Below are 14,841 nucleotides of genomic sequence, written 5' to 3' on the forward strand. Positions count from 1 at the left end.
TACTAGAACTTTAGGTATAGTATATCTGCCACTCGTTGAAGGTATATATATATATTATGTACATTGTACCTATATTATTACTGTGTAAAACCTTTTCCTCTATACTATAGACTCTATAGTATACAATTAAATATATATACTCACGTAGTCTCACATCGCGCGGACGACAACTGCGCCATATACATACAATGTACAAAGCGTATATTTAAATGGGAAGAGGTCAATAGAGGAATTTGTACCCCGCAAGACGCTTTTTAAATTGTACCTATTATTTGATTACCGCATACGTGTTTTTTTATTTTTGAGTATATATAATAATATGTTTTTAACAATTTTTTTGTTTGGATATTAGACACGATTTAAAATATATCCGAGTTGATAACTTAAACTTACGTCATTATAGGACGTTATCGATGATTATTTTAAACACGAGAAATTAATATTAGCCCCACTCTACCAAAAAAAAAAAATCCATTGTTACACCATTGACTGTATACGCACATAACCTCGCACACATATACCTTACATGTTAATTCATGTCATGAATGACGGATTGTGGGAATTAAGCTTCATCGTCATATCCGCAATATGTAAAATACTACACCATATCGACGTATCGTCATCTTCACGATTTAATATATTTTGTTAAAGTTAGAAGAACAAAATTCCTCGAAAATCGCGTTTATTTTAGGAATTTTACTTTTTTGCAAAACAGAAGCCAAATGGGCCATAACTGGCCTAGACAATTGCCAAATAATTTTTGAAGCTCCGCATTAACCATCAGTCATAGCCCGCATGAATGTGTAATACACCGGAACCATTTACCAAGGAATTTCTAACTTATAAGACAAAAAAAATATCTTAATATTTAACCTGTGCAGTACCTATGCTATAAAATGTACCAAATTTAACATCGGTAAAATGTTCTCATTATATGTATAGTAGTTTCAACAATTATATAGGCTTTAAAGTAATAAAAAAAAAAAAAAATTATATTTAATTTAGATGAATGTTAATACTTTGATTACTACTACTACTATGTATACAATATTGTGATGAGCTGATTTTTTCGTTTTTTTTTTTAACCTTAACAGCAATCACAGGTATCACTACGATGATCCTATCTTAAATACAATTTTTAACATTTTAAGAGCTATCGTCGAGATCCATAGATCCATCCATCAAATCCAGCTATGATTTCACGTTTAGAACTTGGATTATCCTACGAATGACGGCACAAGAATCCTTATACGTAGCTGAATATTTTTTTAAGTCCCCACCCCACGACTTAACACAGCCACACACCGACGGGCCACGACGCTATGGCGTGTGCAGATCATGATGTACTTTTATATCGCTTATAATCGATTCCGGCAGGTCGTTGTGGAATGACCGATTGAAATTATTTGGAAATCGCAGAGGAGCAGTCAAAACATTCACGATTCACGATCAGCTACTGCGCAGCACTCGGTTGCGGAATACAGCAATCTAGTTTTCGTCGTTCGGTAATTTTATAGTATTTTGAGAACAGTGTCGGATAATTTTACCTTACCTCTCAACGACCAATTTCAAGGAACAAATTCGATTTATTTTATTAAATAATTGTTTATTGAAATACAATAACATACAATAAAATAAAATAAAATACAATAACATATTGTACGTCTTTTTTAAATGTATTTAAATAAATAAGCTTCGGCGTCATTGGTCATTATTGGCATACAAGGATTTACATATTATATATAAACAAGAATAGATTATAAACTATATTTTTAAGATTGGTTTTAATTAAAAAGGCCATCAAGTGACTTCGTCATATCGTTTATCGAATTATATATTATGCATAAAAAAAAACGCAGTAATAACGTTTGGTGTTCATATTCTCGGGAAAATTTTCAAGAATTTTCAAGATTTGAACGACAGGACATGAATTTTACTCAAGTTTATCTTCTTGGCCTCATTTACTGCACATTTAAATGAAAATATTTTTTAGACACACACACACGTGTGTATGGTACCGATGTAGATGAAACCTACTCGTTAAGCTTATATATTCGGAATCGTCTAACTTGTTTCGCTAAAGAACAAAATTTACTGCCACTATAGTACGTACACAAGGTAAAAATAATAAATGCCTGACAATTCCGTACCAACGTCGCTTCTGCAGTTTATATTTGTTATTTATTATAATTATTATTTTTTTTTTCTATACCAGTAACGCGCGATATTTCAAACATATTGTGTTCTTGTTATAATAATAATATACGAAACAACGAAAACCTACAACTGTGTATAAATATCTATAACCAACAGTTAATATTTGCGTAGTCGAATCTTAAATATCTGCTAAGTATGTGACATTTATAAATACCCGCCGAAGCGCGACATACGTACCTATAGCGACGCTGTACAGCACGATTCTGTGCTTACATCGGAATGTGAACACACATTTAATTCACGAGACAAGATCGTTTTTTACGAACACGCTCTCATTATATATTATTATAAAACTCGAGAACAACACTGCACAAGGTGTACCAGCCATTATATTAAGTAGGTTTAATAACGTATAACAATATATACATATTATATTATTATTATACACAAGCGTCTCTTAATTCAATGGTTACGTACAATATTGTTTATTGCGGCGCCACATAGTATTTATTCTTGTTCTAAGAGCTCGCGGGCGATAGGTACTTCAGCACTGAACACGTTGGCAATTAAGTATCGGTAGGTACTCGTATTAAACACGATATAAATATTAAATATATTTTCGTCTCCACGTGGGTCTTCTATACGAAAAAGGAATTTCAAACCCCAAACTATACGTTGGGTTGGGTCCGGCGGTGGAATCGATACCGTTAGATTGAAATCTAACGAACAATTTGCAGTTTTCCAACGTCAGAGCACATAGTGTGAATCGCAGTTGCGCACAATGCACACGCATCTTCATAATAGTGTATTTTGTGCAGTGAAAAAGTAGTTTACATGAAGCTCGTTTAAAATTCGTTCGAAGTCGATATAACACTATACGATAATAAAGTATAATATCATAATATTATATTAAACTGAAAACCCACAGGCTCCAAGATTCCGGTTAGAAGATTATAGATAGTATAACATTGGTCAAATACATCACCGTTAAAAAGATGAATTTCAAAAAATATACGTATTATATTGCACTGAATTTAAGCTTGTTTAATTGTCAAAAATAAAAATAAATTGTACATTTGAAAAACAAAACATTATTGTTTAAAACTAACATTTCGAACATTATTAAAAAAAAAAAAAAAAAAAAAAAAAATGAACAATAGCCTACAGTGTTGCACTACTCTTATTATGTATTTACAGATTAAGTACATCCATTTAAATAATTTACGTTATATATAATACGTATATGTAGTAAACGTACACACATATATATATATCTATATATATATACATATATATTATCGTAAACACACTACGCTAAAAACTGCATACACTAGACAGAGAAAAAAAGTCAACGTATCATTATTATATATAAGTAATAAATATAGTTAAAAAATATTAGTCTTAGCAGATCGAATTTTCACACATTATATTATAATTTATAATATATATATATATGTAATTATATTCATTAATGCTATTTACGTATTTGTCTTTCGTTATAATATAAGTTATATTATAACTTTCACTTAGCGTTACGGTTTAAATTGGTGTGAAACAACAAAATATATTATTTTTAACAATTATGACGATATAAGAATATTAATATCATATTTCCAAATAATATAATCAGACAACAAAATATTTTTGCTGATAATGATTTGTATTAAATAATTTTAGGAATTCTATGTCGTTTCGATAAACTTTTGACAGTCTATACAATTTTAAAAAACCTACCCTGAATCTATAATTACGTATATATGTGGATATAAACAAAAATCGTTTCCAAATTATGTTTTTGATGGCCTTAAAAATATAATATGCATAAATGCTTAGGTACCTATAAATTATGTTAAATTACAATATTTTAATACGTATATAATTTTTAAAATTAATTCAATCAATCTAAATAATAGTCTAAACGCTCGCGATAAACTTCTTAATATCTATAGAAGCTGTTTACAAATTCTGAATTTTGGATAGGCCTAAAATATATGTTTAGATTGTCGAATTTACGACTGATTTATAAAAGAGGCATAATAAAAAAAATATATATAGAGGTATATCATACAAATGAAAACAAAACAAAATAATAATAATAATAATAATAATAATAATAATAAAAAACTTCAGTAGGTATACAAAAAAATAATTAAATATATATTAATTGAATAGTTTATTATTATGTTTAATCGTAAGAAAGATTTGTAAAAATAAATTAAATATTAATAAAGCATTAATCTATATATATTTACATAAGTGTCGGGAGGAAATACTTTACTCGGTAAACATCAGGGTTCATTCGGTATTATTTTTTTTTTTTGTGTGTAATTAACACGTTAAATAAACCCTATACGATGAAAATTTTAAACAAACAAATTATATTATAATATATTACGCTTAATGATTGAAGTAAAGAAACAATTTTTATCTAGGAATATGGGCATCAAAAAAACGAGCTAAACTATATTATCTTGGTAAATGTATTTAAAACTAAAATAAATAAATAAAAAATATCGGTCACAACGTACGGAGAGATAAATGAAAAAAAAAACGTAATAGATGTGAACGAAAATGCGTCGATGACAATAACGTATACAAACTTGAACTAAAAGAAATCGGCGATAACGTAACTGCGCGCCATTCGGAAACTTAAACGAAACGAAAAATGATATCGAACAGGAAAAAATAAAAATGCAAGTCGTACACCGGGACACATATTATGTGGTACATACGCGCCCGAATCAGACATAACAAACAAACAAAAATGGATAAAAAAAAAAAACCGTATCATTATACAAACGAAACAATATTAAATATATTATATAGGTATGAGGTACATAATATTATAGTATAATATTATTATTATAATAATAATACTTGCAAAGTATATAGGAACAACGACGGCCGCCGTTTCAAAATACCTCATCGGGAAACTGAATATCTAAAAAGCAGGCGCCCCGGTGCAACGGATATCCGCGAGTACCGTACAACAAGGTGTACCAGTTGTGCCTACCCGTGTCGTTGTACGACCGATTGTGTGCGGACCAAATAATTATGAATAATATTCTCAGTCACCGTGTTGGAAGTAGGGAACAACATTGGGGAATGGGAAGATTTTGTCAGTTTACAGATAAGCACAGGTAACCCTAGGCACAGAGAAATCGACCACCACAATAATATATTATCACTGCCGTCCAATCAGTGATCCCGTACAAGACACGATTCGAGACATCAGACGTTTTTCACAAATATAATATTAAGAACGGATTTTTTTTTTAATGCTTAAGTTGTCACGCAAAACACGTATATAATGTAAATTATATTATTAAGTATGATCAGAATGTTATGTAAACCAATATTTTGTCGTAAAACGTTGAAGACGATGGACAAAAAAGAAACAAAACTAATGTAATAAACATCATATTATATGATCAAAAAAATTTAAAGAATATATATTCTTATGGAGAAGACAATTGCCGTACTAGACAGCAAAGATTTATTATTATTAGTAATAACAAGAATAATATTGTGGATCGTAGAACACCGGCAATCAAGGGAAGTGATTTTAATGCTCTTGAATCTCTATTATAGTGTTTGTTTTTTCTCGAATATTAATAGTACGAGTAAAAAAGGACAGAGAAATGTAGGCCTACGAATAAGAAACTCGCGTCGTTTCTTGTACCGAAACAACAATATATTGAAAAAAATACTATTTTGTCAAAATATTTCTTGAGTTAAATTTTTTTTCAGTTTTTTTTTTTTTTTTTTTTTAGTGATTAATATAATAATTAGGTATTATTTAAATTAAGTCTATGAATGTAATATATTTAATATGTATAAATATTATGTAAGAATAGTTTGTATATAGATAAATATATATTATATATATTTATAAATTATTTACGTATTTTTCGAATCGAAAGAGAAATCCTATACAACTGTTGATACAATAAGTAACAATAATAATCATGCGACACCTTATTATAATTAATCATTATTATTATCATTATATCATTACTCTATTACTGTGCGAAACGTTGTTGCGCGCTCGCTCGCGGCGTTTACGTTTTGGCCTTGAGCATGTCGGCGGATCCCTTGTCCAGGCCGCCCATCTGCAGTTTGTGCTGTTCGTGCGACATCTGATGATGCGACATTTGCTGCTGCTGCTGTTGCTGTTGTTGCTGTTGCTGTTGCTGTTGTTGCTGTTGCTGCTGGTGCATGCCACCACCGCCGCCCACTACGTCCATTTTCGTGTGATCCTGCTTTTTAGCCTGTTCGTCTCGTTCCCGGCGGGCTTGCTCGTTGATCTCCTTGACTGCCCGCAGCTCCTTCTTGAGTTTCATCCGTCTGTTCTGGAACCAAATCTTGATCTGACGCTCGGTCAGGCACAAGGCGTGCGCGATTTCAATCCTCCGCCTCCGGGTTAGGTAGTGGTTGAAATGGAACTCTTTTTCCAACTCCAGAGTCTGGAATCTGGTGTACGTCTGCCGACCGCGGCGGCGCGGACATCCGTTCGGACCTGTGGACAAAAAGTAAACAAACAGGCGCTCGTTAAACGTTCTATATAGTTGCCGTGTTTTTTTTTATATAAATATTATAAAGAGCAATATCCGTTCTTGGTTCTAGTACAAAATGTAGGTGATATGTCCTATAGAGGACTGCTGAATGGAAAGTGGCGTAGATAATCTCAACTAACCCGCAGTCATTTAGGGAGAACAATTTATAGTAATAAAAATGCATAGCGTCACCATCGGGTGGCTATAGTTTTTTCGTATATATCAAGTAATATCACATTATAACTGCACACATGGTTACCGAGTTAACAATTATTATACAGGGTGATTGATCACGAGTTCAAAATGTATGTGTACAACAATGGTGTACGGTGTATAATTCGAGTGTTAAGTTCCGTAACACGCCTTGTATATTATATTATGATGAACACCGAAACACCGGATGCATTAGGTCCGGATCGAATAGACTATGAGTGCGCTTATCACCAGCCCGTGCAATATATTTTTTTGGTAGTGGTAATTAGAAACCTCATAGGAAAGTAGTAAATTAAATCTTTAAATATTGTGACCAAATCCGGCGGTTTGATTAGATTTAACGCTAAAAACGAAAACAAAAATAGCCACTCCGGCGTCGTCGAGACTAATACTTCTACAATGACTATCGAAGCGCAATAATTATCATCAATTTTCACCGGAAACAGTGTATAACTATCGCATCACGCCCAAATATACACACAGTTTTACGAAATAAAATATAAGCACAGTATACCTGCAGCTGGTTTGAACACCAAACGATCTCAATATAAAAATATTACACACAGGCCACGGTTACCAACTAGGTACAGACTTCAAAAATTAAACACGTATACTACTCGTTTAGATATGAGGAACGGAAAGATTAGTAAACGATAATGATAATTTAATAGTAGGTATATACATTTCTAAATAATTCGTAACTATAAATTGGTACAGGTATAAGCATTTTCTGGAGAATTGGAAAAACAAAAACTGATTAACAGTCAAAATGGGGCTATAAGTTTTGTTTATGAAATGCGTTGTTTAGACTATAATAGTATTACATAATAATAGTGATTTCACATACAACACGAGTACATACGTATATATATATATATATACGTTTTCATTCATTCGTTCATGGATATTTGTCCGGTTGCAGGCTGGCAATGTTATTACCTACACACACCAAGTTACATAAAATCTCATAATATTATGTATTATATAAATAATAAATAATAATATATATATATATATATCACAGTCGTAGTACCCATATATAGAAGCGTGTGCTAATCAGCAGGATATTGAATTCACAGTGAATTAACATTTAATAACAACGCGAAATTGGTAACAACAATGCATACAATGCGGCCGTTTTGAAATGAGAATATTATATTTTAAACTAAACTGCACTATAAGACGAATACCTATGATGTGACGATATACTATTGCACAGCTTGAGAACACAGATATGGTGCATTTTAAGTATGCACGTGGCAGCGACGTCGCTGTTGGTAGTCTAATGGACACGAATCGATATATGAACCAGGACTTCATTGCCGTCGACCTGTAGGCAGCAATAAATCGTTTAAGACCCCGTTATTATTTATACGGGGTCCAGTGAGGTCGTAAAGTGTTGAGCTTGTTACACGCGGTGCGGTCGGTTAAGCCAATAACTGCAGTATTAAAAACGATAAAAACTCAAAAATATGACCTTTGGTTGGAAAGTCACACTCGAGCTGCGCGATTATATACGGAACCGGCAGCACATGGTACTTAGGCGCAGGTTTTTATGTTTTATTCTAAGACGAAATATACAATCTATATCGGATGACATAATAAGTACATAAGATAAGCGATAGATAACACCAGTATACACAAAACGGCACGGGACTTAGAGACGAAAAACAGACCGACTCTATACAGCACGGCGAAGATCAAGCATTTAGGGTGAACCATCATAGACCGTATACGTAACCTGCACAATATTTCATTTAAAATAATGTAAACTACAAAATGTTGTGATGCTGTGATAAAGAATGAACCTGTGCCTATATATGCGCACTTGTACAATAATTATTCGCCGACGTTACGATATTATAATAATGATAATAGTAATAATAATAATATATTATAAAATAGGAATTTGCTCATTTGCGGCGTTAACTGCGGGCAGTACCACAACCCGGGTGGTGTACGTGTTGAGGTGTGCGACATCGATAATAATAATTATTATAACACACCGCAACCGCGTCCCTGTCACGGCTGCTGCGGATGGCCGTCTCGGGAATTCACCGTGCGCTCTTTAATGGCGCCACCACCAAGGGCGGAGACTGCGGCGGTCGCCATGGTTACGCGCCTTGCTGCCGGGTAAACCGCCGAGAGGGTTCTATTTCTCTCTCACTCGCCCTCGCTCCATCGCTTTCTCTCCTCTCTGTCTCTTACTTTCTCTCGCTCAAATGTTCATCTCGGTCTCCCAGCGCGCGAGAATATTTTCGTTGCACACGACGATCGCCGGGTTCATCTTGAAAGACGGACGACCAAGGTCAACTTTTTTTCCACCTCCACATAAGTATATATTATTGCTATAATACTCTAGTGCTAAAACGTGTATTATTGTTATTATTAATGCGGGAAACGCCAATCGCCAAACAATAATAAATGATAAACAATCGATCGCGTAGGGCAAGATGCGCGCGCAACCAACGCTCGTTTATAAAACACACATCGCATATGTACGACTAATATTCTACAATATTGTAAAATACGATTTTGTATAATATTGTTAAACGTGGTTATGTTACGACCGTTGTGCGTTTAATTTTATTTTTATCCGATTTTTATCGTCTTTTACGCGCGCGCGGCTTGTTTGCGTTTTCGTTGTGTCTACCTGAGCATTTATGATGTATTATATTACACAGCACGCAACGCAATCGCCGTATGGGCATTACAATAATAAAATATGTCTTTTTGCGATAATTTCTAGCCCGGTCACCCAATTTCAAGAGTCCTAGTTCTATATAAAAAGTATTTTACCATTATTATTTCGTATAATATATATAATATATATAAACGGGAATAAAACGCTTCGAATCATAAACGCGATTAAATTATTGGTAGGTAGGTATTATACGTTTCGTGATCGTCATATAATGTAATTTTATCGTAGTTAAATTTTCGACGCTCAAGCACGTTTAGCGAATATATTACAAACGTTTATTATTTATCGACGACTACGCACGAGAGTTATTGTTTTAACGCAAAACATGACATGCTGCACCAGTCCATGATGTTGTTGCGGCGATACGGGTAAATGAGAAAGTTTGTGCCTACCTATCATAAAATCATAATTACGTGGCTACGGGTTATAGATCTTAATTGACATAATATGAAAATATGATATCATAATATCTCTTGTCTTTAATAGAACACAACACTCGCATGTTTGCAACTTGTCTCCACGTGGAAGTCTTACAAACTTGCGACATAATAGAGCGTTATATGAATACATATTATATTATATTGGTATAATCAATTTTAAGAGTGAAATGACTAATTTATCACATTAAAGGTACAAACATAATTTTTGTTGAAACTCAAGTTGTATACAATATTTAAATTTTACAATGCGCATGACTTGATAAAGAATTGAAATATATCATAAAAAATATATATCACATTGAAAACTCTAAGTGCCTATTTTTAAATATTGCTAATAGAGGAAGTTTCATTCTGCGAGTAAAAACATAGGTAGTCTTATTTTTGGAAACCGTAAATGTAATGGATCGAATTTAGAACCTTTCGAACGGTTTATCTTTTATTTTTTGGGGTATTATTACTTGGCCCGTGCCGTCACTGCTACCAGCACGTGCTAAAACATATTACCGTTCGAGAACTTCTATCGTAAGACGCTTATCAAAGAAGTTTTTGCGTAAACGGGTGATTACCTTGTTCGGAAGAATTTTTTTTAGTACAGGAATCTAAATTCTATGATTCTGTTATTATTGAATGTCGAATATTTTAGTACCACTATCATGTCAGTCTCACAGCCTGACCGAGGGTGCAAAATATGGAGTAGGAATGGGGGCGCAAATTTTTATTTTGCTAGGAGCGCCGCTATTAATCGGCCCAGTCCTGGACAGTCTACTAATGTTTGGATTCAAAATATTACACACATATGATTATTGTATCACCTGGGGCACAACGAGTACGCCGCAGAACAAGTTCCGCATAATTAATTATTATTATTAAAATTACATTTTCGATATGTTGTGCGAAAATATACAATGATGTTTATCTTCAGTAATTTGGCACAATAATTTCGATTTAGGGTTGCAAAGTTGCAATCGTAGTTATTATTAAATATAATATTTTATATTTATCTACTGTTTAATGTAACATTAAGGAGGTATATAATTAAACAGTTAAATTAAATCAAATCAAGACGTGAAACAACATGTATCTCCGCAGCATGTCGTCTCTCAGATAAAAAACAACAACATAATCACGAACGTCCGCAATAAAGTTGAAACCTTTATTGTACCTATTAACCTCCGATAAATTATACATACGGTCACAATTCGTTAGGTTGGTATTTTATATACTCGCTTATTAAACAAACAGATTTCAACAAAAAGCAAAATATGACTAGTGTTCTTAAAAAGTCTAATGATCTACTGTACGAGACAGGATAGAAATTATCACTACAACGTACGCAATACATGTTTCGGGTGAAGTTTTCTTGGTTCCAACGATCTAAAACGAAAAATAGATTTGTTTGCATGTCGGACGGACAACCGATGTCTTCAGATTATTTTAACATTCATATTTTATATGCTGGCAGTATCAAAATCAAACTTTACATTACGTAAATAATATAATATAGATAACATATTATGTTCCCCACCCAACACCGATATTTGCACAACAAGCACATGATGCGGGTCGGACTAAAATAAATTATTACTCTATTTAAATAATAAAGTTCTTTTTTCCCAAACGTTTTATATGCGTATACATAATAATGACGACGTATATGTAGGTATAATATAGACACAGACTTCGGCGAGGTGATCGTAAAACGATAGACACTGCAATGAGTTGAGTTGATCAAAGATTCGGAACGATGGAATGATAAATAAACATCTGTCGTCCGAAATAAAATTTAAACAATCTGAGCGTTTAGAGAACCAAACTAAATTTGTTATAATATTTAAAAAAAATAGTGTACCTGATACCTCTTATTTTATATAAAATATAATTTATATTATACAATACATAAATAATATAAAATATAATAAATAAAACGTTTCAACTCGACAACGAATGTGTGAGCGTGCGAATTATTGCGTGCACCACCGAAATAGGGATCGTTCAGATGGGATTTATGAAGCGAATTTTATTACGTCATATTACATATAGGTAGGCGCACGCGCAATAATAATATCTATAGCGATAATCGTATTTTGAATGACCGTCATGCAGACAGCCCATATTTTGAGATGATTGCATGCGCAACTACGAAAATCGTACGTCGTCGAAAATGACTTGGCACACGTAGTCTAGTAAAGTTTAGAAATGAGTTTACCTATGATTACCTATTTATTATAAAAACGACCGGATAATAATAATAAATAATAATAGCAACAATGAAGATAAAAATAATTACTATTCGTAAGAGTCATTCGACGACGATAACCGAACGAAAAGTACGCGTTTATAGCGTGCGAATGTTATTTGCGAATTGTTACTGCAGCGTAACACGAGTTTATTGTATTTTTACATCTATATAATGACTAACTAGTGCGAATGTTTCCCATGTTTATACCTATATATTTGATACGGCTGTATAGCCAACTTTTATTTCAATAATTTTACATAAACCCGCATGTAGGTAGGATGGTAGGAACCTATGATATAGGTATTGTATTATAAGTATTATATGTTTTAGTACAGTGATGGCATAATAATAAAATATCCTAGTCAAACAAAGTAGACTGTAAACAAAAACGTGTTCCAATATTATTTTGTTCTAAATACAAGTTACAAATTGGCAAATCACGTAGAAATACCTATATAATTATTATGACGAATGTGCTTATAAGCTATATATGCGTACTATGAAAACGATTGTTGCCAAAAAATACCAAATTGTTTCATGTATTATAATATTATGTAGCTAGGATGCGCAGAATAACAAACGATAAAAATATAGTATAGACGTTTATTCGAAAAATGAAATGTAATAAAAACTTCCCGAAAAATAAAAACATTTGATAATATTGTTTTACAACTGTTGGCACCATCAGGCATCAATCAACTGATTTCGATTGTTGTATGACGTAAGGTTTGGAGTTGAAGTTAAGAATTTTTATTTTCGAATTATTATTATCTATACGAGTTAAAAAATTTAGAAGATGGTAATTTTCTGTAGTGGAAAATAGGTACTTATAATATGATTATATATGAAAATATTGAATTTAATTCTGTGCATAATATTATATATAATAGTCATACACCTGCAATACCTATATTACATTTCATCCAACTTTAACGGTATATTGACATTTAATTAACTGCCGACTTTTCTAAACAACGATTACAAATAGCAATCACTCGGAGCGTATAAGTTTTTAATACGTCGATTAAATTCAAATTTCATGGTTGGGAAACGTCGTGTCTCAATAAACGTACCTAAATACGTCAAATGTATAATTGAGAGCGTAGTATAAATGACTGTAGGTAACGTTTTATTAACGAACGACACACGATATTATGATGATATACTGGCAGTAAACGATATTAATTGATGGTCGATGTACACAGTGTAACAATTTAAAAACATGACGGTTGCAATCCTTCACACACTTTCGCAGAGTTAAACGCAATGCTAAAACGACGAACCACCACTGTTTTTAGATTGATTAATAATTATTCGTTTCCCTTTAAAAAACTCACAGTAATAATGCGATATAAAAACGTCAGGCGTGTAAATTCTGTGCGACCTCATCCAGATATGATTATTTATGTTATATTAAGTATAATAATGACCATGTGACATGTGCATTATCTATATATAATATTCGTAAAAAATTGAAAACACGGCAGCCATTTATATTTTTAATAACCGCGAAAATCCATATCATTAACACATTAATATGTTAACATTTTTGCTGAACAATATTACAAATTTTTGATAAATATATTTTTTTGATTTACCGCCGCCAGTCGAAAACTTTAACTCGATCTACGAATAAATACACGCGAAAGCGTTGTAACAGTCACTCGTCCTACATTATTGTTATATATTATTATTATATTTGGACCACGCGTATACACGTATAACGACTTCAAAGTGGAGTCACGTCCGCGTAAGTACGGTACACGCACGCAATTATTATATTTCGGTGCCATTAAATTTAACCGCCACAATAATGATAAAAATAATGATAATAATGCAATGATAAAAATAATAATAATAATAATAATAATGATAATAATTTAGTCGCAGCGGTACGGTGGCGGCGGCGGCAGATGCGCCGAGCAAAGAGATCGCGATAAGACGTAACCGCCGGCGTTTTCTCAAATACGATATCATTATTATATATTATACCTTATATTATATTCTCTCGTGTACTTTTATATATCGTTATTATTATTATTACTATTTTTTTAATTAAAATCAACGGCCCCGTTCGCAAGAAGAAGTAAAATAGGAGGATGGAGAAAAACGAATAGAAGAAAAAGAAGCATTAATATATACCTACCCCGTAGTGAGGGTGTGTAAGTATATGCGAAAAGGGGTTTGAGAACGCGAATAGGTAATATTATAGAAGGTTAGGGCGTACGTATAGTACGGTGCAGGGAAGATAACTCGGAAAAAGGGGGAGGACGCGTCGTTTAATTGCACTTAACAATAAAACGCACCCTCGCGCGGGCGCGCGTGTATGTGACGCCGCCGCCGGTATTTCTGATGAAATTACCCCACGCGGGTTTCGCCCACGTCATTGCCATTATAATATTACCACCGCTCTCCCGCTCAGACACGACCGCCCAAGAACCCGTCCATTCTCCGGTCCGTTTGCACCGCCCTCGGTCGAAGATGCAGTCGCGGCTCTCTCCTCCTTTGGCCTTTGCCGGCAGCCTATACACT

General features: G+C 33.2%; 1 protein-coding gene across 1 annotated transcript in view; it reads right to left on the reverse strand.

Moving 5' to 3' along the window:
• Nucleotides 1-5,891: 5,891 nt before the first annotated feature.
• The window catches only part of LOC107162302 (homeobox protein abdominal-A homolog), a 34,888-nt gene continuing 25,938 nt past the window's right edge, over nucleotides 5,892-14,841 (reverse strand). Inside the window, exon 3 of the mRNA XM_015509137.2 lies at nucleotides 5,892-6,676. Within this exon, the coding sequence (XP_015364623.1) occupies nucleotides 6,219-6,676 (458 nt within the window). The 3' untranslated portion in view covers nucleotides 5,892-6,218. The remainder of the gene's footprint in view (nucleotides 6,677-14,841) is intronic.

Source organism: Diuraphis noxia, unplaced genomic scaffold (assembly GCF_037042655.1).
Source record: "Diuraphis noxia isolate RWA-SAM2 unplaced genomic scaffold, SU_Dnox_SAM2 contig0002, whole genome shotgun sequence".
In the NCBI taxonomy this organism is placed as follows: Eukaryota; Metazoa; Arthropoda; class Insecta; order Hemiptera; family Aphididae; genus Diuraphis; species Diuraphis noxia.